The sequence below is a fragment of the Lepidochelys kempii genome, chromosome 1 (genome assembly GCF_965140265.1).
Source record: "Lepidochelys kempii isolate rLepKem1 chromosome 1, rLepKem1.hap2, whole genome shotgun sequence".
NCBI lineage: Eukaryota > Metazoa > Chordata > Testudines > Cheloniidae > Lepidochelys > Lepidochelys kempii.
Genome location: NC_133256.1, coordinates 303,163,881 through 303,191,103, shown reverse-complemented (window position 1 = coordinate 303,191,103; position 27,223 = coordinate 303,163,881). Strand labels below are relative to the sequence as shown.

At 44.0% G+C, this 27,223-nt stretch overlaps 1 protein-coding gene across 1 annotated transcript in view; it reads right to left on the bottom strand.

Annotated features, from left to right (window-relative positions):
* Nucleotides 1–18,412: 18,412 nt before the first annotated feature.
* The window catches only part of MDFIC (MyoD family inhibitor domain containing), a 75,588-nt gene continuing 66,777 nt past the window's right edge, over nt 18,413–27,223 (bottom strand). The window contains exon 5 of the mRNA XM_073328139.1: nt 18,413–18,934. Within this exon, the coding sequence (XP_073184240.1) occupies nt 18,924–18,934 (11 nt within the window). The 3' untranslated portion in view covers nt 18,413–18,923. The remainder of the gene's footprint in view (nt 18,935–27,223) is intronic.

The following is a 27,223-nucleotide window of genomic DNA, read 5'->3' as shown; positions in this document are numbered from 1 at the left end:
TGCTAACTCTGTAATATAATGCAAGTGCTAAGGAAGAGTGAATATTACTTATATCAGTAAACTAATTTTCTCATTATCAGTGATATAATAGACCCTAAATGAATTACTGATGTAGTAGAACCACTTTTGTAAGGTGTAGGCAGGGGAGGGAGAAACCCTAAGGCACTTCAAAAATTACAGTGGTTTTTATTTTGTACTATCAAGGAAAGAAGGAATAAAACACTGGAGGAAATATATTCATTAACGTCCCTGGAGAAAATATATTAATGATCAACAAAGGCTCAGCCAAAATGCTAAGACAACTTATGTAGTGCATCAGACAAAATATGCCAACTACTCAAAACCCAAGACAGACAAGATTAGGCTTGTGCAGATTGTCTCCCTGACATGCAGCGTTCTAGACAAGCAAAGTGAACATGCTACCAGACAAGCAAGTGTACATATTACACAAGGATCTAAGAAAACTACAAAACGATCAAAGATGTCTTCAATATCATAATGTAAAAATATAATGGGAAGGTAGACAGGATGATATAAAGAACCAGATCTCTTTGATATGAAAGTCAAGAGTGAAAAAATGACAGGCTCATAGAATTTTCTGATAAGGATTTAAGATTGTCATGCTTTCCACAAGAGCAGCCTAGGAAATGAGCATGAAATGCCCAGCTTTTAAAATGAGATTAGTATACTTTTGACAAACTATATTATTCCAATATTGTAAAATTCAGCCAGTGCCAGAAAGGAAGGTATCACAGAATTCAGTGATGTAACATCTAATTAAATACAAAGCTAGAGAGAGCAATGCAGTTAAAGGAAGAGTCAGAGTGTCTGCCCTCACTGCATGAATTGCAGAGAAACCCTGCTGTGAAATAATAGGACCGGGCTCTGCTGATTTCCCCATCAGCCCTCCAGAAAGAAGGAAGCTGCACAAGAAAGTAGGGGCTTTTGGCAGGTCTGTGCTGAGGAGTCATTACTCAGTTTAACTGGAAATGGAGCATCACTATCCCAAAGGCAAGAGCGCTTTCAGAAACACGGGCTGCAGCACTAAATACACATTGGAAGACTGGCTGCAGGAAACCTCATGTAACATTAAGATTCCAGCTGCAGGAAGCCTTATATTTTTATTTGTTTTAAAGCTGGCTGTGAGAAGGCATTTATTCTTTGCCAGACATTGGTCACGGGAGGAACTGCTTTAGTCTACTGCAGCTGGAAAAAGAAGGAAGGGCCAGTTATCCTCTACCTGTGCTTGGCTGGCCAGCTTATTGTAACTAGAATAGAGGCAAAAACTCTGCAAAGTAGACATTGGACAATCATGTGCAGCAGCCAAAACATTTGGAAAATGGGGTGAACAGAGCAAAAAAGATTAACAATACAAATAAAATAACCAGACAACCAAACATCCACTGGGAAAGGACAGGAAGAGTGAGATTATAAACCCTTTGTTGGTATGCTCACTGCTTCTTGTTTGGCATGGATCATTGGTGCTTTAGAGGTGCAACAGACAGATAGTTTAGATAAATTCTATATAGAATTATGTGCAAGAAGGGGCTCCCTAAGGCCCTTGCTAAAATTGTCAGTAAAATCAAAGAAGGTTTGGGATGATCTCCTGTTTCTGATAGAATTCACCCTGCTTGGATACAGCTTTGTCACTCCTGCCAGAGGTGAAATATTCATAGGGCTCTAACAATATTTCTGAAGAGCAAATCTTTACCGTAGGAACTGACAAATGACATCGAAGGGCAGGTATATTTAAAAACTTTGCAGAAAGATTGCCCAGCTTCGTGGTCCATCATGTTGACAAGCACCTTCTCCCCCAGTACATGAGGGTTAGAACAAGTTAGTGAGGAGATTTTTTGCAAAAGCCTCTTTTTAAAACACTTTGATAGCTCATCTCTTGGGATTTGACACCCCATTGACTTCAATGGACATTGACTCAGGCCCTATATATGTAAGAACATCAAGAGAAAAAAGGAAGATAAAAGGCAAACACATTAACTGGAAAAAAAACCCCAACTCTCTAAACAGGGAGGGTAAATTTCAGCACTTCCTATGATACGGCAAATGGAGAGAGGGAAATCAAGGGGATTTACAAATTTGGTCAACAGTGAAATTTTACTCTTTCTGCCAGTGAACAAGGTTTTTTGTTTGTTTTGTTTTGGTTTTTGTTTGCCTGAAAAACCTGTCATTGAATAAATCATGAAACTTCATGAATATCACCAGTTTTAAACATAGCCATTCCCAGAGAGAAATATTACCCTTTTGACCTCCAAAACTTGACTTTGTTTGGAGGCAGTTGCTGAAAAGTGCAAAAGAACAAAACCAAAAATTGATTGACTGTCTCTCTCTTTGCACACTGCTCAAAAATGTGGTTTTTTTTTCACCTGGTTGGCTGGTGGTGTGAATGTTTTTTGCACAGCTCTGTAAGATTCTCCCTATACTAGGAATAGAATAAGTTAAAAAAGTGGTAAGAGGAGTGCCTGGGGAAGAAAGCACTGCATAGAACATTATAAAGATCAGAGGGATCCCAGAAGCAGAACTAGAAAAATCTGTTCACAGTGTGCACCACTCTGTAGAAATTCCCAGAAAACTCAAATACTGCTATTGTCATTTTCAAAACAAGAAAGCTAAAAAAGGTGGCAAAAGGGACCTGAGAAAGTACAGACCTATGAGTCACTTGTAAGTAATATGGACAGATTTTATCATGACATTTTGACATCAAACAACAGAAATAATAGATTTCAAGTCCAATCAAGAGAATAATCTGTCCTTGAATCGAAATTCTCTATAATAGACAATCTTGATATATGATGAACAAAGCTGCTAAATATGCACACGTAATCTACCACTGTGTATGGAACTCATTGATTATAAGAGAGCTTTTGATTTAAATAAAAATAGATTTGTTATGAGTGGTTCAGCACCAAGGCACATACAAAAAAAATAGAGTTATATCCAGCCTTTGAGAAATAAACATGAAAATGAATCTTCTGTATACACTTAGACAAGTAAAGGGAATAATTTCCGAAAGAAAGAATGAGAGACAAGACAGAGCCATCTCTTTTGAATGTATTCAGCATCTATATAGACAATAAATACGGAACTTGAACTATTTCAGTGCTGTATATCTTGCCCATTGACAACACAAGGAAATACAATAATTGATAGAATATCTAATATGTGAGAGCCAAGAGAACTGAAAACTTAACCTGAAAAATATTAATCTTATGCTCACAATATGTAACAGAAAATAGCAACTTCACAAAACAAATCGGGAAATGTACCTGAAAATGGACAGAAACTAGAAGACATCAAGGACCAGGCTTAATGCGTTCGAAAATCATTCTAAAAGTATGAGAGCCACAAACACCCAACTAAGGCCTGTTCCTGCTGCATAGCAGTCATTGGGCAAAATTTTGAGCTCAATTACACCAGTGTAAATTAAAGTTGATGGGCGGATGCTCTAGGTTTTGTGTAGCCAGGTGCAGAATTTGTTCCACTGACTTCAGTGGGGATGGGATCAGGTCCTTGTGCTGAAGTAAAATTAAAAGTTTCAAAGTTTGGTGCTTTTTTTTTTTTTTAATTTAAAGACCCAGCTGCTGGAATCAAGAGTTTTCAGGAGAATCTCAGCTTTTTTTTTTTTTTTTTTTTAAAGTAAGGTTCTAGCCCCCTTGGTTGAAGGGAAAAGCTTGAAAATGTGAAAGCAAGTGTTATGTGCCCAATACTAATGGATCACTCTGGCATTCAAAGTCCAGATATCTGTAGTAAAATCTTCTAGATTATGTTTTCAATTATCTCTGTGACTGACAATATTCTGAGATCTAATAATGTGTAAAGATGCAGGCCTACATGTAGTTTCATTGTTATATGTCTGGACGGAAGCCTAGCTGGTGGTATCCTGCTGTGAGATTTAGCTTGGGAAAAGGAAACTGGGCTACATTTAGGACTGGAATTACATTGTCCCTGGGACAGATGATATGGTTTACATTTTCTTGCATTGTTTGGGAGCTGCACGTCAGCATAGATTTGGCTCTTTCCCCAATGCTTTGGCTTCTGAGCTATCACAGTAGGAGAGATATGTGGGCCTTCCACATGTTCAGTTCTGAGCTTCCCTGGGAGCATTAGCTCTTCTTCCATTAATTTCCTAATGTGGAATGGGATTTCCTCTGTGACACAAAACCACAGGGTGAACTCTGTTATCTGTGTAATTCAATTTGATGTCCTTTGAGTTTTCCAGTGCTCTGGAATAGGGCAGCATGAATTTGGAGTAGCTGATTCAACTTGTCAGGCAGCACACTGTGTAACATGTGTATCAGTCCTAATTCAGCTGTAGAAGAATAGGGTCTCTCTCTTGTCAGTCACTCTGTATACTGGGCTATTCACAAGAGCACTGCAGAAAAAGATGTCAACTGTGAATGCTCTAGACAAGGATATTTATTTTGATTTATAAAAAAGGGCCCATGCGAATCGTGGTACAAATCAAGAAACAATCATAGAATCATAGAATATCAGGGTTGGAAGGGACCTCAGGAGGTCATCTAGTCCAACCCCCTGCTCAAAGCAGGACTAATCCCCAACTAAATCATCCCAGCCAGGGCATTGTGTCAAGCCTGACCTTAAAAACTTCTAAGGAAGGAGATTCCATCACCTCCCTAGGTAACGCATTCCAGTGTTTCACCACCCTGCTAGTGAAAAAGTTTTTCCTAATATCCAACCTAAATCTCCCCCACTGCAACTTGAGACCATTACTCCTTGTTCTGTCATCTACTACAACTGAGAACAGTCTAGATCCATCCTCTTTGGAACCCCCTTTCAGGTAGTTGAAAGCAGCTATCAAATCCCCCCTCATTCTTCTCTTCCACAGACTAAACAATCCCAGTAACCTCAGCCTCTCCTCATAAGTCATGTGTTCCAATCCCCTAATAATTTTTGTTGCCCTCTGCTGGACGTTTTCCAATTTTTCCACATCCTTCTTGTAGTGTGGGGCCCAAAACTGGACACAGTACTCCAGATGAGGCCTCACCAATGTCGAATAGAGGGGAATGATCCCGTCCCTCCATCTGCTGGCAATGCCCCTACTTATACAGCCCAAAATGCCATTGGCCTTCTTGACAACAACGGCACACCGTTGACTCATATCCAGCTTCTTGTCCACTGTAACCCCTAGATTCTTTTCTGCAGAACTGCTGCCTAGCCATTTGGTCCCTAGTCTGTAGCGGTGCATGGGATTCTTCCGTCCTAAGTGCAGGACTCTGCACTTGTCCTTGTTGAACCTCATCAGATTTCTTTTGGCCCAATCCTCTAACTTGTCTAGGTCCCTCTGTATCCTATCCCTACCCTCCAGCGTATCTACCTCTCCTCCCAGTTTAGTATTATCTGCATACTTGTTGAGGGTGCAATCCACACCATCCTCCAGATCATTTATGAAGATATTGAACAAAACCGGCCCCGGGACCGACCCTTGGGGCACTCCACTTGATACCAGCTGCCAACTAGACATGGAGCCATTGATCACTACCCGTTGAGCCCAACAATCTAGCCAGCTTTCTAACCACCTTATAGTCCATTCATCCAGCCCATACTTCTTTAACTTGCTGGCAAGAATACTGTGGGAGACTGTGTCAAAAGCTTTGCTAAAGTCAAGGAATAACACATCCACTGCTTTCCCCTCATCCACAGAGCCAGTTATCTTGTCATAGAAGGCAATTAGATTAGTCAGGCATGACTTGCCCTGGGTGACTCCATGCTGACTGTTCCTGATCACTTTCCTCTCCTCTAAGTGCTTCAGAATTGATTCCTTGAGAACCTGCTCCCTGATTTTTCCAGGGACTGGGTGAGGCTGACTGGCCTGTAGTTCCCAGGATCCTCCTTCTTCCCTTTTTTAAAGATGGGCACTACATTAGCCTTTTTCCAGTAGTCCAGGACTTCCCCCGATCACCATGAGTTTTCAAAGACAATGGCCAATGGCTCTGCAATCACATCCACCAAGTCCTTTAGCACTCTCGGATGCAGCGCATCTGGCCCCATGGACTTGTGCTCGTCCAGCTTTTCTAAATAGTACCAAACCACTTCTTTCTCCACAGAGGGCTGGTCACCTTTTCCCCATGCTGTGCTGCCCAGTGCAGTAGTCTGGGAGCGGACCTTGTTTGTGAAGACAGAGGCAAAAAAAGCATTGAGTACATTAGCTTTTTCCACTTCCTCTGTCACTAAGTTGCCTCCCTCATTCAGTAAGGGGCCCACACTTTCCTTGACTTTCTTCTTGTTGCTAACATACCTGAAGAAACCCTTCTTGTTACTCTTAACATCTCTTACTAGCTGCAACTCCAGGTGTGATTTGGCCTTCCTGATTTCACTCCTGCATGCCCGAGCAATATTTTTATACTCTTCCCCGGTCATTTGTCCAATCTTCCACTTCTTGTAAGCTTCTTTTTTGTGTTTAAGATCAGCAAGGATTTCACTGTTAAGCCAAGCTGGTCACCTGCCACATTTACTATTCTTTCTACACATCGGGATGGTTTGTCCCTGTAACCTCAATAAGGATTCTTTAAAATACAGCTAGTTCTCCTGGACTCCTTTCCCTCTCATGTTATTCTCACAGGGGATCCTGCCCATCAATTCCCTGAGGGAGTCAAAGTCTGATTTTCTGAAGGCCAGGGTCCGTATTCTGCTGCTCTCCTTTCTTCCCTGTGTCAGGATCCTGAACTCGACCATCTCATGGTCACTGCCTGCCAGGTTCCCATCCACTTTTGCATCCCTCTACTAATTCTTGCCGGTTAGTGAGCAGCAGGTCAAGAAGAGCTCTGCCCCTAGTTCGTTCCTCCAGCACTTGCACCAGGAAATTGTCCCCTACACTTTCCAAATACTTCCTGGATTGTCTGTGCACCGCCGTGTTGCTCTCCCAGCAGATATCATCATGATTGAAGTCTCCCATCAGAACTAGGGCCTGCGATCTAGTAACTTCTGTGAGTTGCCAGAAGAAAGTAGACTCCCACCACGACATCACCCTTGTTGCTCACACTTCTAAACTTAATCCAGAGACTCTCAGGTTTTTCTGCAGTTTCATACTTGAGCTCTGAGCAGTCATACTGCTCCCTTACATACAATGCAACTCCCCCACCTTTTCTGCCCTGCCTGTCCTTCCTGAACAGTTTATATCCATCCATGACAGTACTCCAGTCATGTGAGTTATCCCACCAAGTCTCTGTTATTCCAATCACATCATAATTCCTTGACTGTGCCAGGACTTCAGTTCTCCCTGCTTGTTTCCCAGGCTTCTTGCATTTGTGTATAGGCACTTGAGATAACTTGCTAATCGTCCCTCTTTCTGAGTATGAGGCAGGAGCCCTCCTCTCTCACACGCTCCTGCTCGTGCTTCCTCCTGGTATCCCACTTCCCCACTTACCTCAGGGCTTTGGTCTCCTTCCCCCGGTGAACCTAGTTTAAAGCCCTCCTCACTAGGTTAGCCAGCCTGCTTGCGAAGATGCTCTTCCCTCTCTTTGTTAGGTGGAGCCCGTCTCTGCCTAGCACTCCTCCTTCTTGGCCATCCCATGGTCAAAGAAGCCAAAGCCTTCTCTCCAACACCACCTGCATAGCCATCCGTTGACTTCCACGATTCGACGGTCTCTACCCAGGCCTTTTCCTTCCATGGGGAGGATGGAGGATGTTCTTTATGCAAATTACTAAAGGGGCTGTGGACTTCTGAAAGGATAATTCATAGTTCAGGAGTGGTCCAGGATTCCTCCCTAACATTGAACACTTAGGAATAACTATTTCAACCACATCCAGCTGCTAAGGAAACTCCATCATATCCTGAGAGTCAATGACCGGACCTCAGAGTGCTGAGAGTCTTGGCTAGTCATCATGCTTTGGTGAGCAAGATCTAAATGGCTTTAAAATTGATTCTTCTTGCTGCTGTGACTTGGGGGAGGAAGGTAGGAGGCAGGAGGTAGCCGCTGGAGGACCAAAGGGCAGAAAGTCACTAACAATACAATTTGCATCCCACCAAATGCAGAAACCTTGTATCCTATGCTGCATAACAAGCAATTGCCACTCTATTGTAGTCTTTCACATGTGATGTTCAGAACCAGATTAACAAAAGAGGAATATTTGTAACAGAACAAACACCTTCCTTTAATTACACTTGATTTACTAAATATATATATTGTGGCTAATAATAACAACAGATGAGAAATCTAAAAAGAGAATAAAATATCCAGATGATGCCCTGGCATTCAGGATTTAGCTGAAAGATGCGTAACCATTCAGGTGGGTAGGCAGATAGTTGGCCTAACTATACAGCTAAATACATACACAAACTTGGTAAAAAATACATGATAGAAAGACTGTTTTATACAAGATATATTAACACATACATTAATATGAATGTGATACATACACAGATCATGCTTCTTGTCTATTTGGAAAATGCCTAGCACACCACTGACTCCTACTGAAAAAACAACAACTCACCTGAGCAAAGAGTAAGACATCCCACACTTATTCAAATCACATTTCATTTTGATGAATCTTCAAACACAGATGCAGAAAACACACTTTCTTTTCCTCATACGTCATTTTCAAAACGTCAAGGTCCCAGAGAATTACAGTTACGTGTGTAGACAGCAATGTGCCCCTCAGACACTCATATTATGCCTCATGTGTATCTGAGCTCAGAACTGGGCCCAACTAGCACATTAACCCAAACAGTGCAGCCTGGTAGCACCTCATACATAATTAGTACTATATCAAGCATCTCTGTATTACACTCACCATGGAGGACCACTGATAAACAGAGGATATGCACTTCATATGCTAATTTCTATAAAAGGCTCAACAATGGATTGCACTTTAAAAAGTCCTTATGCTTTCATGTAATGGAATGCCCTTTGTGTGCTAGAATCCTTGATGAGGTGCTGATAGCCTAGTTGTATCACCCACAGTCAACAATATCTTTCCTTTCACCATACTGATTAAATGAGTGACATTTGCTGTTGGGGAATCCCCCATGGAACAATAGGAGCGCATATGCGCCTAGCCACAATACCAGCAATGACATGATTCTGAGGGAATCTGAAATCCTACCTCAACAAATTTATTTCTGTTTTTCAACCCATATTCAAAGCAATACTTTGGCATTGTGATGTGATTCTTGACAGGGCTAGGGTAAATTCATCATGCTAAACAGAAATGTTTCTGGCAGATGTCTACTCTGCAACAATCAAATGGTGTGTACTATATGTGACAACCACAGTGCTAGTTTGAGCTGTAAAAATTACACATATAATAATGTATTAATGCTAAGTCTCAATGTAATTATGATATGCATTTTTTAATTAGGCAACTTTTTTTTTTTGCAAAAAAGTATTTCGGTACTTTATTTATATATATATGCAAAAGATTTGGTTTTAAAAGTAAATACTGAGGAAAAATTTACTACTACAAAGACACTTAAGAAGAATTTTTTATGTTTACTAAAATTATTTTTCTCACTCAATTTACATGCCTGAGAAATTTGAAATAGATTTTTTTCCCCCAATCCCTGTCAAACTTTCTATTTCACTACCTCTCACCGCTCATTTGTGACTGGACGGTTACTCTTGAATGACAGAATCCAGAAGCTGCTTTGGAAACGGACTGTGATTCTGAGAGGTTCTGAGTGTTGGTCTCCAGATGCTCCAGGGAGAAAGTACACGGTGCTGAATCAGCAGCAGGAGCACCAGTCACAATCTGTTTCTCAGGATGCTCCTGAGACAGCAAAACTCTGTGCCGCCCCTTGAGAGGGTCAAATCATAAAGTGACAATCTAGCCCTAAATGAATATCTACACTGAGACACCTTAGATTTGAAATATTTAGAGAAGTCTGCAAATTTTGTAAATAAGAAAATTGACAAAAAGCATTCATGCTTTTTAATTTTTCCAAATAGCTTTTTGACTCCATCATTCAAGGGTAACTGTCCAGCCCCAAACACTGTCCCACCCCCCTTTCACCACCATATTCCCTGCTTCTTCCCATCCTGTGCTGCATCATGAGGTATGAGTAGCTCACAAAAGAGATCAAGGGAGTGTCTTATATCCCTTTGCTCTTTTGCATAGGCACACAGGACTAGTGACTAGCTAGTACCTAGTTTTGTTCTTTTACAATTTTTGAATATATTTGTAAAGGTTGTGAGTGAAGCCATGCTGACAGCTCCTGAGACTGAAATCCCAGTAACTCTCTTTAATACATCAGGCTGCATTTTGTCTTGTGAACTTTCAATAAACCCCTATAGCATGGATGAACTTTCATGTTTTATTTCACTGAGAGAGGACTATTTAGCTTAACGAGCAGTGCACTGCCATTCCTCTTCTCCCCCCTCACTCCCATTTTATTAACTTTTGTATATTAAGTAAATTCACTTTTTATCTATGATGTTTGTTTAACAGGTAGTTCATCTAATTTAGAGTATTTTCTCAGGGATTTCAATTTAGCATTGCCCTTGAAATGATCATTTTATGTGTTTTACATTTTTGCAATAGAAATTAATCTTTATTTGCATTATTAGTCCAGAACGATATCCTATACCCATCCTATTTGAATATTAGTATTGAAAACATCTGCCTCTGTCCTATTATCCCAGGGAGCCTCCTTAAAGACACATGTCTGTGATTTGGTGGACTTACACCTACCTTAGATTATATACCATTCCAGGTGTAATTTAAAATTGATTAAAAATTTGCAAAAAAAACGTTACTTAGCTTCTGTAGGTTCTTCGAGATGTGTTGTTCATCTTCAGTCCATTCTGGGTGTGCACACACCCATGTGCGCAGCCGTCAGGAGATTTCTGCCTTAGCAGTATCTCTAGGGTCGACTGTGGTGCCCTCTTGAGTGCCCCACTCATGCTTCGGTATATTAGGTGCCACCGACCTCTCAGTTCCTTTTTGCTGGCAACTTTGACAGAGGGACAGGAGGGTGGGTAATGGAATGGACATGAGCAACACATCTTGAAGAACAACAGTTACGAAAGGTAGGTAAAGTTTTTTCTTCTTCGAGTGCTTGCTCATATTGATTCCATCCTAGGTGACTCGCAAGCAGATACCTGGAGATGAGCTTGGAGGTCACGGTTGTGTGGCTTACAACACAGCTCTACCAAAGCCAGCATCTTCTCCAGCCTGCTGGGTAAGTATATAATGCGAGGTAAACGTGTGGCTAGATGATCAGGTAGTGGCCCTGCAGATATCCTGAATCAACCCTTGGGTCAGGAAGGCTGCCAACGAAGCCTGTGCCCTAGTTGAGTGGGTAGTCACGGTCACCGGTGGAGGCGCTTTCGCCAGGTCATAGCAGTAATCATAGAATCATAGAATATCAGGGTTGGAAGGGACCTCAGGAGGTCATCTAGTCCAACCCCCTGCTCAAAGCAGGACCAATCCCCAACTAAATCATCCCAGCCAGGGCATTGTGTCAAGCCTGACCTTAAAAACTTCTAAGGAAGGAGATTCTACCACCTCCCTAGGTAACGCATTCCAGTGTTTCACCACCCTCCTAGTGAAAAATTTTTTCCTAATATCCAACCTAAACCTCCCCCACTGCAACTTGAGACCATTACTCCTTGTCCTGTCCTCTTCTACCACTGAGAATAGTCTAGAACCATCCTCTCTGGAACCACCTCTCAGGTAGTTGAAAGCAGCTATCAAATCCCCCCTAATTCTTCTCTTCTGCAGACTAAACAATCCCAGTTCCCTCAGCCTCTCCTCATAAATCATGTGTTCCAGACCCCTAATAATTTTTGTTGCCCTTCGCTGGACTCTCTCCAATTTATCCACATCCTTCTTGTAGTGTGGGGCCCAAAACTGGACACAGTACTCCAGATGAGGCCTCACCTCATCCAATAATGGATGCAGTCTGTGATCAAGGATGAAATCCTCTGCACAGACACTGGGTGACCTTTCATCCTGTCCTCCACTGCAACAAACAACTGTGTTGACCTGTGAAATGGCTTAGTCCTTTCGATGTAAAAAGCAAGTGCCCTCCTGATGTCCAGGGCATGCAATTTGCACTTCTCTTCCGATTTATTAGGCTTCAGAAAGAAGACCGGTAAATATGTGTCTTGGCCAGCATGAAACTGTGAAACTACCTTGGGCAAGAACATTGGGTGTGGCCGCAACTGGACCGTATCCTTGTAGAACATAGTATAGGGCGGCTCTGAAGTAAGCATCCTGATCTCAGACGGGGGCGGGTGTTATTGTGACTAAGAAAGAAACTTTCCACGAGGAGGAGGAGGAGAAGGGGACAGGAAGCTAAAGACCCAAAGGGAGGACCTATGAGCTGTGACAGCACAAGGTTCAGGTCCCAGGGAGAGATGGGATTCCTGATGTGCAGGTAGAGGTGCTCCAGACCTTTCAAAAATTGGACCATCACATCATGAGTGAAGACCGACCCGCCCTGGAGCAGAGGGTGGAAGACAGAAATAGTCGCCAAGTGGACTTTGATCAATGACAAGAACTACCTTCGGAGCTTGAGGTGCAGAAGATAGTCCAGGATCACCTGCAGCAAAGCCTGCAGCCCGGATACTGCAGTCTGAGGACCAGCACATGAACCTCTTCTCACTTGGCCAGTTAGGTTGCTCTGGTGGAGGACTTTCAGCTACCCAACAAGACCTGTTGGACATAGGCCAAGCATTTCCATTCCTCCTCATTAAGCCATGCAGTCAAGTGCAACACCGCCAAGTTTGGGTGCAGAAGACTGCTGGGGTTCTGGGACAGCAGGTCTGGCCAGAGAGGTAGCTGCAACGGGGTGGCTTCCGAAAGGTCCAGCAGCGTGCCAAACCAGTACTGTCAAGGCCATGCAGGGGCTATCAGGATAACCTTCACCCCGTCCTGTTTGATCTTCACAAGGACTCTGTGGATCAACAGCACTGGTGGGAAGGCGTACATCAAGGACCCTGACCATGGGAGCAGAAAAGCATCTGATAGGGAGCCCTTGTCCATTCCCTGGATTGAACAAAACACGTGGCACTTCCTTTTCTGATGGGACGCGAACAAGTCTACCTAGGTAGACCCCCACCTCTGGGGGAACGTATGGACCATCTCCAGATGGAGCAGCCACTTATGGTAAGATGAGAAGGTCCTGCTGAAGTCATCTGCTAACATGTTCCTGGTCCTGGGCAGAATCACGGCTACCAGAAGAATGGCATGCCATACACAGATGTCCCAAAGGCAGAGAGCTTCTAGGCAAAGGCCCAATGACCTGGCTCCACCCTGCCTGTTGATGTAATATATCACAGCAGTATTGTCCATCAGGGCCTGCACTATCTTGCCCCTCAGGTGGGGCAAAAAAGCCTGGCAGACCAGGCGAACTGCTTTGAGCTCCCTGATATTGATATGGAGGGCCAGATCGTCCCGCAGCCAGCGGCCTTGCATGCTGAGCTAGCCCAGGTTGAAGCATTGGAGACCAGGATCAGCGACGGGGATGGGGCCGTGAAGGGAACTCCATCCAACACTGATTCAGGGTCCAACCATAAATCCAGGGATGACAGGTTGTGATCTGGCACCCTGACTACCACAGGTTGTGCCTGTTGTGGATATAGACTGATGCTAGCCACACTTGTGGAGGCTTCTGGGAGTGGGTTGCGGATCCCTTGGGGATTAGAGGCCCCGACTGGGGAGGCAGGTTCATGTATCTCTGGTGTGGGCAGGCGGCCCAAACCGGATCCTTTGCCTGAAATCCCATGGCCTTTCTTCCCTGGTGCTGGTGAGCCGTGCTTCTTGGCCTTCTTTTTGGGCACCAGTGATGGAAAGTGGTGCCGGGCAGAGCCCAGTGCCGGGGGTGCGCTACGCAGCGAGGCTGAGGTACTGGAGTAGAGTCCAGCCAGGAAGACTCGGAAGCCGGGCAGAGAGCAGCCTCCATGAGGATGGCCCTCAGATGGATGTCACACACTTTCTATGTCCTGGGTTAAACGTTTTTTGCAAATGCAACACTTCTCCTTCACGTGTGACTCCCCGAAGTACTTCAGGCAGCTGCTATGTGGGTAACGAACAAGGTCAGCTCCCAGACTACTGCACTGGGCAGCACAGCATGGGGAGGAGGTGACCAGCCCTCTGTGGAGAAAGAAGTGGTTTGGGACTATTTAGAAAAGCTGGACGAGCACAAGTCAATGGGGCCAGATGCGCTGCATCCGAGAGTGCTAAAGGAATTGGTGGATGTGATTGCAGAGCCATTGGTCATTATCTTTGAAAACTCATGGTGATCGGGGTAGGTGCCAGATGACTGGAAAAAGGCTAATGTAGTGCGCCTTCTTTAAAAAAGGGTAGAAGAAGGATCCTGGGAATTACAGGCCAGTCAGCCTCACCTCAGTCCCTGGAAAAATCAGGGAGCAGGTCCTCAAGGAATCAATTCTGAAGCACTTAGAGGAGAGGAAAGTGATCAGGAACAGTCAGCATGGATTCACCAAGGGCAAGTCATGCCTGACTAATCTAATGCCTTCTATGACAAGATAACTGGCTCTGTGGATGAGGGGAAGACAGTGGACGTGTTAATCCTTGACTTTAGCAAACCTTTTGACACAGTCTCCCACAGTATTCTTGCCAGCAAGTTAAAGAAGTATGGGCTGGATGAATGGACTATAAGGTGGTTAGAAAGCTGGCTAGATTGTCGGGCTCAATGGGTAGTGATCAATGGCTCCATGTCTAGTTGGCATTTCTAGTGCCCCAAGGGTTGGTCCTGGGGCCGGTTTTGTTCAATATCTTCATAAATGATCTGGAGGATGGTGTGGATTGCACCCTCAGCAAGTTTGCAGATGACACTAAACTGGGAGGAGAGGTAGATACGCTGGAGGGTAGGGATAGGATACAGAGGGACCTAGACAAATTAGAGAATTGGGCCAAAAGAAATCTGATGAGGTTCAACAAGGACAAGTGCAGAGTCCTGCACTTAGGACGGAAGAATCCCATGCACCGCTACAGACCAGGGAGCGAATGGCTAGGCAGCAGTTCTGCAGAAAAGGACCTAGGGGTTACAGTGGACGAGAAGCTGGACATGAGTCAATGGTGTGCCATTGTTGCCAAGGAGGCCAATGGCATTTTGGGCTGTGTAAGTAGGGGCATTGCCAGCAGATGGAGGGACGGGATCATTCCCCTCTATTTGACATTGGTGAGGCCTCATCTGGAGTACTGTTTCCAGTTTTGGGCCCCACACTACAAGAAGGATGTGGAAAAATTGGAAAACATCCAGCAGAGGGCAACAAAAATGATTGGGGACTGGAACACATGACTTATGAGGAGAGACTGAGGGAACTGGGATTGTTTAGTCTGTGGAAGAGAAGAATGAGGGGGGGATTTGATAGCTGCTTTCAACTACCTGAAAGGGTGTTCCAAAGAGGATAGATCTAGACTGTTCTCAGTGGTAGCAGATGACAGAATGAGGAGTAATGATCTCAAGTTGCAGTGGGGTAGACTTAGGTTGGATATTAGGAAAACTTTTTCACTAGGAGGGTGATGAAGCACTGGAATACGTTACCTAGGGAGGTGGTGGAATCTCCGTCCTTAGAAGTTTTTAAGGTCAGGCTTGACAAAGCCCTGGCTGGGATGATTTAGTTGGGGATTGGTCCTGCTTTGAGCAGGGGGCTGGACTAGATGATCTCCTGAGGTCCCTTCCAACCCTGATATTCTATGATTCTATGATTCACTAACAGGCATAGCCCTGTTATAGTCAGAGCAGGGCTTAAACCCTGGGGAATGGGGCATGTCCAGCCTGGGGTAACGTCCCCATTGGGACTCTAACTTCTAACTATACTTAACAACACCAATGAGTAACTACTGTAAACAAACTGTACATGGCCCCAAGTCTTGAAGTCAGAAGAGACAAAAACCGCTAGCTGTTGGTAGGCAAGGAAAAGGCACTCCGACTAAGCACCACAGGCAGTAAGAAGGAACTGAGAGGACATAGCGCCGGCGGTGCCTAATATACCGACGCATGAGCATGGCACTCAAGGGGGCACCACAGCTAACTCTACAGATATCGATAAAGAAAAAACCTCCAACAGCCACACACTTGAGCACGTGCACACCTAGAATGGAATCTACATGAGCAAGCACTTGAAGAACTCATATTCTCTGGGCCCATATAATTTACTGTTGGAAGGGAAACGGGAAAGTACAAAGACATTGTAGAAACCACTAGAGTAAATCAGGTAAGAAACAATTCACATTTCAGACACAGTCTATCTCTAGATCTTGATATTGTAGCACCCTTGTATTCAGCCCAATAACTTGTGTTTCACTAAAGCATAACGTGTATGGCAAAAACATACCAGAAACATACTTCCTTTGAATGAGCCCATCTTAACTGACCTCCCTCATCATAAATTATCAGTGCTCCAATCTTTTTGTCATCCACAGATTTTTATCACATCTTTATTAATGATCTGGATGATGGGATGGATTGCACCTTCAGCAAGTTCACGGATGACACTAAGCTGGGGGGAGAGGCAGATACGCTGGGGGTAGAAATAGGGTCCAGAGCGACCTAGACAAATTGGAGGATTGGGCCAAAAGGAATCTGATGAGGTTCAACAAGGACAAGTGCAGAGTCCTGCACTTAGGATGGAAGAATTCCATGCACCGCTACAGACTAGGGACCAAATGGCCAGACAGCAGTTCTGCAGAAAAGAACCTGGGGATTACAGTGGATGAGAAGCTGGATATGCTTCAGCAGTGTGCCCTTGTTGCCAAGAAGGCTAATGGCATATTGGGTTGCATTAGTAGGAGCACTGTCAGCAGATTGAGGGAAGTGATTATTCCCCTCTATTCAGCACTGGTGAGGCCACATCTGGAGTATTGCATCCGGTTTTCAGTGCCCCATTACAGAAAGGATGTGGACAAATTGGAGAGAGTCCAGAGGAGGGCAACAAAAATGATCAGGGGGCTGGCACACATGACTTACAAGGAGAGGCTGAGGGAACTGGGCTTGTTTAGTCTGCAGAAGAGAAGAGTGAGGGAGGATTTGATAACAGCCTTCAACTACCTGAAGGAGGTTTCCAAAGAGGATGGAGCTCGGCTGTTCTCAGTGGTGGCAGATGACAGAACAAGGAACAATGGTCTCAAGTTGCAGTGTGGGAGGTTTAGGTTGGATATTAGGAAACATTATTTCACTAGGAGGGTGATGAAGCACTGGAATGGGTTACCTAGGGAAGTGGTGGAATCTCCTTCCTTAGAGGTTTTTAAGGCCCGGCTTGACAAAGTCCTGGTTGGGATGATTTAGTTGGTGTTAGTCCTGCTTTGAGTAGGGGGTTGGACTAGATGACCTCCTGAGGTCTCTTCCAACTCTAGTCTTCTATGATTCTATGATCAGCAGTGATTTTATATTTGCTTCCACATCTGTCATGAATATATATGTTGAATAACATGCAGCTTAAAATGATGCCTGCAGAACCCCACTAGAAACACCATTCCATGATGATTCTCCATTGACAGCTACTTTTTGAGATCTGTCAATTATCCAGTATCTTAATCCATTTAATGTGTGCTTAATTGATATTTTATAGTGCTAACGTATTAATCAGAGAGTCATGCAGTACTAAGTCAAATGCCTTACAAAAGTCTAAGTATATATCTACAGTTACCTTTATCAACCAAATTTGTAGTTTCACCAAAGAATGGAATCCAGTTTGTTTGACAAGACCTATTGTTTTTAATAAAACCATATTGATTTTTTATATTAATTACATTCCTATCCTTTAATTCTTCATCAATCTCATATTAGTTTTTCCATTATTTTGTCCAAAATGGATGTCAGGCTCCCCTGCGGCATTCCACTTGCCCTTTTTGAATATTGGCACAGTCCTGGCACTCTAATCTTTTTGGAACATTAAGTTCTACAATAGAAACATACCTCACAATCATAAATTTAATTATCAAATTGGCCAAACTGTTGCAACCACATCATAAGGCTGAAATTTACACTGACACACTTACTTAGCAATTACATTTATGCACAAATGGGTATAAGGCAGTAGAAAGCCATGCAATAAAAAACGGGTAAAGACATTTGGAGAATAGGTGAAGGTTGGTTTGTAAGGAAGAAAATATAGAAGAGGTAAAAACAGTGAGAAGCTTTAGGGCTGGGCAGGAATAGAATAGTGACAAATAGGGATGGGATAAAATAAAAAATTGTGCACATACACTTTCTCTTCCCCAACCATTAGATAATATATGTTTCTGCCCCCAGAAAGCCTGCAATGTGATTTGTGTTTGAGAGCTGTATACATAAATCAGTAATAATGTGGGGTCTTAGGACTACTTCCAGCCCTTCCAAAAGTAAGAGTGCAACAGAATTACTGTTTTAGTTTCATTCTAACAAAGGCCTATTCAGCTTTCCAAGTGAGTGTTTCTGTGCCTGTATACACCGCCCAGGCTCCTCTCTTCCATTCAAAATGCAACAGTTCTAACTCCCAACACCAAGCATGTCCCCTACCTGAGGCCTATTTCTGTCAGCTTGGTTCCAATAGACCAAGTTTTGACACTTAGGAATGTGGAACATTTACGACTCACGGTACATTACATCTACGGGATGTGTTTATTTTCATACCATTGTATATTATTTTTTACAGTATTTTGGGATTTAATTTTTTCTATCTAATCTCATTTAAGCTTACTCTTCTGCTCCATACAGTAATAAAAGTAATAAATAATGCTTCTTAGAAATGTAACATATTTAAGCACATATGAAACAATCTCTGTAATGTTTTAATACATACCCGATAGTACAATTTGTCCTTATTTTTATGTTCATATTTTAGAAACCAAGTAGTTCTGGTTTTACATATTAAAAAAAAATTGATACAACTCTTAAAGGATAGTAAAATAAAAACATGATTTCAACAAACAACAAAAAAATAGATATTTACCAAAGGCCTCTTCTAACAAGTCTTGCAATTTAAAAATCATTTGATGAATTATGAATCACCTGTAAAATAAATAAATAAATAAATAAATAAAGTGAAGACATTCTGGATTTTGGTAAATATTTATAGAGCCAAACAATATGAAGTATATGTAACAATCAAATTTCTAGTGAAAATGTGTGCAAGTGGGTTTATTTTGAAAGGAAAATTCCTACTCCCAGTGTCATACCCAATTAAATTCTCCAGGTAATGACCCCATTTGCATAGAGAGCTGAACCCACAAGTGGGAATTTTAATGGGCACACCACCTGAGTACATTAATTGAGAGTGACACTACTTGAACTAGTTTTGTGCTTACCCCACTGAAAATTCTACTCATATTATTTTTAATGTCAAGCTACAAGTCAAATTTCAAGATGACGGATTTGTTCTTTTTTAAGCATTGAATTTGAATAAAAGAATGCTTTAATTATGTTATGCATTGCATAGCTTTGCTTTAACTAATCTGTAGTTCTGATTCTCACAATTGCTTCATTTTTTCAGTGATTGGAATTTAATTTTCTTCATTAATTTGTGAATAATTAGATACAAAATAATGCCTTCAGCAGCTAAATTGCTTTTGGATTGCTGTTTAATGTACTTTTACCGGAATATGTGTTACAGTTAAGCTGGCACAATAGTTTACTAAAATGTAATTGCGTAAATATGTCTAAATTATTCTTTCTGATGCAACAAGATTGAATATAAATTTCAGTCATCGATGATGTCCCTTTTCTCAAACTTAACTTCACCAAAGCATACTTGCCAAAAAGTGATCACTCATACAAAGATATTAGTTGTCATTTATGGTGGTTCTCTTTATCCTTCAGACAGTGTTCATGATGACCTTCAAGTTATTGTGGATTCTAAGCCATCACTTGAAGCTTTCATTAATTATGTAATCAAGGTGTCTTACCACCACATCAAGAAACAGACAAATGAAGAGTTATGTTTTCTAGGCAGGCTAGCAAAACCTTGTCTTTTAATCATATCTCACCTCTTACATTTCTGCTTGCAGGTCTTCCACTTACCAGTTTTCAACAGCTGTAAGCATTATAGAATTCAGCAGCTAGACTACATCATTCCACTGTATTATCTACCAAGTTTAGAAAAATGTGCAGGCCACACAGTAGAAACTGTTTCAAGATTGTCAACTTTATATTATAAATGATATAAAAATTATAAAAATTATATAGAGCATGGCTCAAATTATGAGATCTGCTGGTTCTTTAATTGGACACATTAATCAAGCAGAGATTAACCAAGATTTTTATAGAGTACTATTTATTATTTGGCACTTATTTGAAGTAATTTCATATGAAAAATATCAATGATAATGATGGATTAGCATATTTTGAATTCAAATACACTATTACAGTGGAAACCTCTTAAAATGAAGTAATTTTTTCCCTCCATGTGACAACTTCAGTATGGCCCAGATTCAGGAAGCAGTAGTCCATTATTCCATGGTTAATCCCACTGATTTCAAAGAAACCACTCATGCAGTGGGATACTACTCAGCAGGAGTAAGGGAGGCCAAATGCGGTCATAGAAAGAAGAAATCCATTATGGATCCAATGCTGCAATTCTACTCAAGTGAGTGTAGTTATTCAAGTGCACATAATTTCAGGGTCCTATGCATCAGTAGCACTATCTATTACTATACATGGATGATACATTTTCTCCGTTACATGTTCTACATTTAAAATATAGCTGAGTTACAGTTGCTGCAGAAAACCCATAGTAGGTTACTTAATGGAGATTAAGCTGGAGATCTCCAAATATATTACCTTCAGAAGTCTGTTTTCTTGGAGTTGGATCTAGTACCAAATATGGAAAATATAAGAATTTAATCTACCATAGGACAAAAACCTTGACATGTCAAAAGGGTCCAAGACATCTACAAAGGAAGAATGTGTCTTTACCTGTTCTCTTCTTTGGAATACAAATATTTAAAATAGATGGAGATCAGGTTAAACAAAAGCATGCACTGGGGAATGTTTGACGTGTGAAATCATGCTATTTTTGTTTTGTTTTGTGTATGGTTGATTCCAGCATTTTTAAACACAGTTTTAATATGCAGTGAAACATTTTATAATTATATAGTGTCAAAAGTTTGCTAATCACTTGAAAAAGACCCAAAGATGGAACTGCGTGCTGAATTTATCATTTAAATAGAATACATACAGATGAAGAATGGGAAATATCAAAACCCAGGAAGATGAGTTGGAATGTTTAACACACATTTTGTTCTATGTATTGAAGCTTGCTTTTGTTCTATTTAAAGTTGCATTGGTGTGCTTTAACTAAAGTTGTATATACATTTGTATTTTCATCCACTGTTTTTAAATTATTTAACTCTGGAAATTTGATCATTTGGACTATAATTTTACAGGTTTGGTCTCTGCCCAAAGGTAAGTTTCTTTGGAAAGTTTAATCTTTCTTTGAAAAGTTCAGACATTTTGGAGTACACACAAGTTCCTTATTTCTTTTTTAATCCAGTTCTAACACCAAAACACACAAGGGTACAAAGTTGAAATGTGGCCTTCATTAAGAAGTTTTCTGGTGGAAATTCCTTAATGAATTTGTCCAAGTTAGTAGCTGTTGAAAATTACACTCTCTGCAACCTCAGTACATTTTGCCCAGTCTCTCATTTGGTGTCTGATCTAAAACTCAATGAAATCAAGAGAAATCTTTGGATCGAACCATAAATTCTCTAACGATGCAACTAAAAAGACCATAGTGTACATGAATGCATGGCTGACAGAGCGTGGCTAACTTAGCTACACAATGAAAACTTTAATGGAGGTGCATAACGAGGGAGGCAAAAACTTCATAGAAATGTCATACACGCCCAAGGAGTGCAGGAGAGGGGGGGGGGTCTAAAAAGATTTGCTAAGGTTAATAGGATGCTCCTGAAGACCTAATAAGATGCCTGGGTGGGGCATTTCAGTAGTATTCAGCCACAGAATTGGACAACATAGAATTTCTATATTTTTTCTTTTGAAAAAAGAAGGGGGAATGAGAATGGTAAAGTTGCATGGTTAAGCACACAAAAGTCAGAAAATGCCAAAGCTTCGTTGCACAATAAAAGCTTTACTCTGCTTCTTTCTACATATAAATATAATCTCATTACATGATCACATGCTATTTCTCAACTAATATACTTTTCCCCCCAATAATTTAAGTTCCATTCTGAACAATTTTTATTCTGCCTGTGCAGGACAAATAGACCATTAAATTGATTTTTCACTCAGCATACTAAAGACTAAATAATCACATACAGAAAAAAAAGCAGTTACCTACCTTACATAATTGTTGTTCGAGATGTATTGCTCAGGTCCATTGCATCCTAGGTGTGTGCACGCCCACATGCGCAGTTAGAGATTTTCACCTTAGTAGTATCCGTAGGGTCAGCTGTGGTGCCCCCTTGAGTGCCGTGCCCATGTGCTGGTACGTTAGGGGCAGCTGACGCTATGCCCGCTCGGTTTCTTTTTGCCAGCAACTCCGACAGAGGGGCAGGATGGCGGGTAATGGAATGGACATGAGAAACACATCTCGAAGAACAACAGTTACAAAAAGTAGGTACCAGTTTTTTCTTGAGTGCTTGCTCATGTTGATTCCATTCTAGGTGACTTGCAAGCAGGATCCTCAGAGGTGGGCTCAGAGTTCACAATCTAGCGGCTTGCAGTACTGCTCTACCAAAGCCATCATTGTCCTGGGCCCTCTGGGCAAGTGTGTAATGGGAGGTGAACATGGCTACCCTACAGATGTCCTGGATAGGCACTTAGGCTAGGAAAGCTGCCGAAGAGGCTTGCACCCAGGTTGAGTGGGCGGTGATAATTGCTGGAGGTGGCATCTTCGCTTGATCATAACAGCAGCGAATGCAGGCAGTGATCCAAGAAGAAATTCTTTGAGCAGACACTGGACGACCTTTTATCCAGTTGGTCACTGCAACGAACAATTGTGTCGACTTGCGGAATGGTTTGGTTCTTTCAATGTAGAAGGCTAGCGGCCTCCTGACATCTAGGAAATGCAACCTAGGCTCTTCCTCCAACGTATAAAAAGACAGGTAAGTACATGTCCTGGCCCATATGAAACTGAGACCACCTTAGGTAGGAAAGCTGGGTGAGGCCGCAGCTGGACCTTGTCTTTGTAAAAGACCATATAGGGCGGTTCTGCGGTAAGCACCCTAATCTCAGAGATCCGGTGAGAAGATGTTATTGTAACCCAGAATGTGACCTTACAGGAAAGGAGAAGGAGAGAGCAGGAAGCCAGAGGCCCCATGAGGAAGGGCCTTGACAGCACGAGACTCCCATGGAGGGATGAGTTCCCTAATGTGTGGGTAGGGTGCTTGAGGCCCTTGAGGAACCTGGAAGTCATATCCTGGGCGAAAACCGACCTACCCTCATGCAGCAGATGGAAGGCCGAGATCGCAGCCAAGTAGACCTTGATAGATCAAAGGGACAGGCCTTTGAGCTTGAGATGAAGAAGGTAGTCCAGGATTAACTACAGCGAGGCCCACTCGGGCAGAATGCTTTTAACCGAGGTCCAACAAGCAACCCATTTCAATTTGGCCAGGTAGGTTGCTCTGGTAGAGGGCTTTCTGCTGCCCAACAGGACCTGTTGGACACCAGCTGAGCACTCCTGCTCCTCCGGCATTTAACCATGCAGCATCCAAGCCATCAGGTGCAGCGCTGCCAGGTTCTGCTACAGAAGATTGCTGTGATTTTGGTTACAGCAGGTCCGGCTTCAGCGGTAGCTGTAACGGAGCAGCCACCGAGAGGTCCAGCACCATGCTGAACCAGTGCTGGCGCAGCCAGGCCGGCGCTCTGAGGATCACCTTCGCCCTGTCCTGCTGGATCTTCATGAGGACCCTGTGAATTAACGGCACTGGGGGGGAAGGCATACAACAGAGGCCCCAACCACGGGAGTAGAAAAGCATCTGACAGGGAGCCTCTGTTGATCCCTCGAATTGAGCAGAAAATGGGGCATTTCCTGTTCTCCCTGGGTGTGAACTGGTCCACCTGGGGAGTCCCCCACCTCTGGAAGATGATGCTGACCACTTCCAGATGGAAGGACCACTCGTGGCGAGATGAGAAGGTCCTGCTGAGGTGATCTGCCGATGTGTTCATGGCCCCAGTGTCCAGCTAGGAGACGAATGTCATGTTGCACACAGAAGTCCCAGAGCCTGAGGGCTTCTTGGCAAAGGGCAGACGATCTGGTTCTGCCTTGCTTGTTGATATAGAATATAGCTGCTGTATTGTCCATCAGGACCTGGATCACCCTGCTTTCTATGTGAGGTAGGAAGGCTTGGCAGACCAGGTGAACTGCTCTGAGCTCCCTGACATTGATGTGTAGGGAGCAATCATGATATGACCAATGGCCTTGCATGCTGAGATCGCCCAGGTGGGCTCCCCACTCCAGGTCTGAGGCACTGGAAACAAGGGTCACCTACGGGGATGGAGCCACGAAGGGAACTCCCTCCAACACCAGTTCAGGATTCTGCCACCAGGTGAGTGACAACAGTACAGGTCTGGGACCCAGACCACACGGTCCATAGACCAACGCAAGTCATGTCTGCAGGGGCCTGAGGCAGAGCTGTGTATGTCAGACCACGTAAGTGCAGGTTGCCATGTGGCCCAACAATTGCAGGCATCTGTGAACAGTGGTGAGAGGGTGGGGTTGCATGGATGAGATGAGATCCATCATGGCTTGGAACTGAGCCCCCGGGAGGAAGGCTTTGCTCCAAGTAGAGTCGAGGACCACTCCAATGAACTCTATGTGTTGCACTGGACTGAAGGTTGACTTTTTCTCATTTATTAATCGCCCCAAGTCAAGACAGGGAGTAAACTCTTGGGGCTGATGAGAGACCAAATGGCAGTGCCATGAACTGGAAGTGCGCTGGCCCAGCACAAAATGGAGGAAGTCCCTAGGCCTTGGGAAAATGGAAATATGGAAGTATGAAAGTATTCAAATTGAGGGCAATGTACTAGTTTCCCGGATCCAGGGAGAAGCTCATGGAGGCCAGGGAGACCATGTGAAACTTCAACTTCTTGAGAGACTTGTTGAGGCGACACAGGTCCAAAATGGGTCTGAGGCCCCCTTTTGCTTTCAGGATTAGGAAGTAGCGGGAGTAGAACCCTTTTCCTTTCATGTCTCAAGGGACCTCCTCCACTGTTCCCAGTTGCAGGAGGTTCTCGACCTCTTGAACGTGAAGTTGCTCATGAGAAGGGTCCCTGGAAAGGGAATGGGAAGGTGGGTGGGAGCGAGGGTTGGTCATGAACGGCAGGGTGTAACCTGAAAATATTACTTCAAGCACCCAAGAGTCTGAGGTCAGCCGATACCAACCCAACCGAAGGGGCACAGTCAGTCGAGGAAAGAGTGGGAGGGTGGATCCTGGCAAGTGACTGGGGCGCCGTCCTCGAGCACAACCTCAAAATGCCTGCTTCTGGCTTCCTTTTCTCCTGGAAAAGCCAGGCTGAGCAGACGAACCGGAGAACGATGGGTGTCGTCGCTGAGGACCCTTGTCTCTATCCTTTCTCCTGTAGGTGCTCAGCCAAGGACTCCCCCAGGACTTAGACTTGGGGGGTGAAAGAGGTGGAGGATGGAACCGCTTCCTGTCCTGCTGAGGGCTATGAAGGCCCAAGGAGTGGAGGGTGGCATGTGAGTCTTTAAGGCTGTGGAGCCTTAAGTCCATGAGCATGGAGAAGAGCCCCATCCCCTGAGATGGGAGTGCCTCATCTCCTGGGATAACCCAGAGGACTGCAGCCAGGAGCTGTGCCTCATGGCCACCAAGAAGGCGACCACCCTAGCCGCTGAGTCTGTAGCGTCCCAGGCTATCTCGAGGGCCCCTCTCGCCACCACTGTGCCTTCGTCCACCAAAGAGGCAAACTTCTGGGCTCAGTCCTGTGGGAGGGCCCCTTTGAATTTGTTAAGTAAGTCCCACAGATTAAAATTGTACCTGCCTAACAGGGTCTGGTGGTTAGACACTCAAAATTGCAGACTTGCCATCAAATAAACTTTTCTGAAAAACAAATCCAGTCTCTTGGTATCTTTGTTTTTTGGCATGCCGCTGACTTGGCCCTGCCTGTCCCTTTCATTAACAACAGACACACTGGAGGGTGCGTGTACAAATATTTGAACCCTTTTGCAGGAATGTAATACTTCTTTTCCACCTTCTTAGAAATAGGCAGAATGGAGAGGGCATCTGCCACAGCGATTTGGCAATCTTAAGGACCTCTGCGTGGACGGGCCCTGGAGAAGGATATAACATGACAGAGGTCATTGGATTCCTCCATGAACTCCTCAATTTTTACGTTCAAATTGGAAGCCACCCTTTTAAGGAGGGCCTGGTGCTCCTGGAAGTCGTTGGGGGGACTGCCCATTTGGGAGGGACCCGCCAGCACTTCGTCTGAAGACAACGATGATTGCACCACCGGGCGTGGGGCGGGTTCCCCTTCCCTCTCTGGCTCCTTGGGTGTTGGAGCCTGCAGCACTGTCCCCGCATTGGATTCAGTGCCGTGTTCTGACTCTGGTGCAGCGGTGCTGGAGACGGTTTTTCCAAGGCAGCCAGGGAGGAATGGTGGGAATATGGGACTGGCATTACGGGCAGGCCCCACGGGTTCCAGCATGGCCATTGAGCAGGACACGGTGCCTGCTGCCATGCTGCAGATGCTACACTGGTCTCGCGGGTCGGCAGCGAATCACCCCTCCTTGCCGAGAGGCTGAACTCCCAGTCCGACTCCGACCACTGCCCTTCCAGTGACCAACACAGGGCTATCGAGGCCTCAGTTTACCGATTGACCCTAGTCAGCGATCAGTGAGATGGGGGCGAGGATTGGTGCCTGCCCGATGAGTGGTACCAGGGAGGTGTAGATTGGTGCCATGATGGCGAGCGATCCTGCCCCGGTGGGGGACTGACATCTGGGAGACTGTCTAGGTGAACGTGACCTGTGCCACAGCAATCTTTGGCGGGACTTGCCAGTACCATAGGTACTGCATGGGTGGTGGGTATAGTAGGCCAGGGAAGCCACCAGATCCCCAATTGCAGGGTTTGGAGGGAAGTTTTTGATTTATTATGCCCCATGCCTGTTCTGGGGTGGCTGAGGAGGCGGTATGTGCTATAGCCTGCTCAGCCACCCCGGAACCTGCCTGGGGCATAGAAAAAGTTTCTTCTGGAGAAGAGAAAACACATGCTTTTCTCCATGCGGCTTGGGATCTGGGGAGGGGAGGGAAGAGGAGGCTGCCGCTGGCCCTGGAGGACTCCTCCAGGCAGGTGGGGATGGTGCGGTGCCAGTCGCATTGCTTGT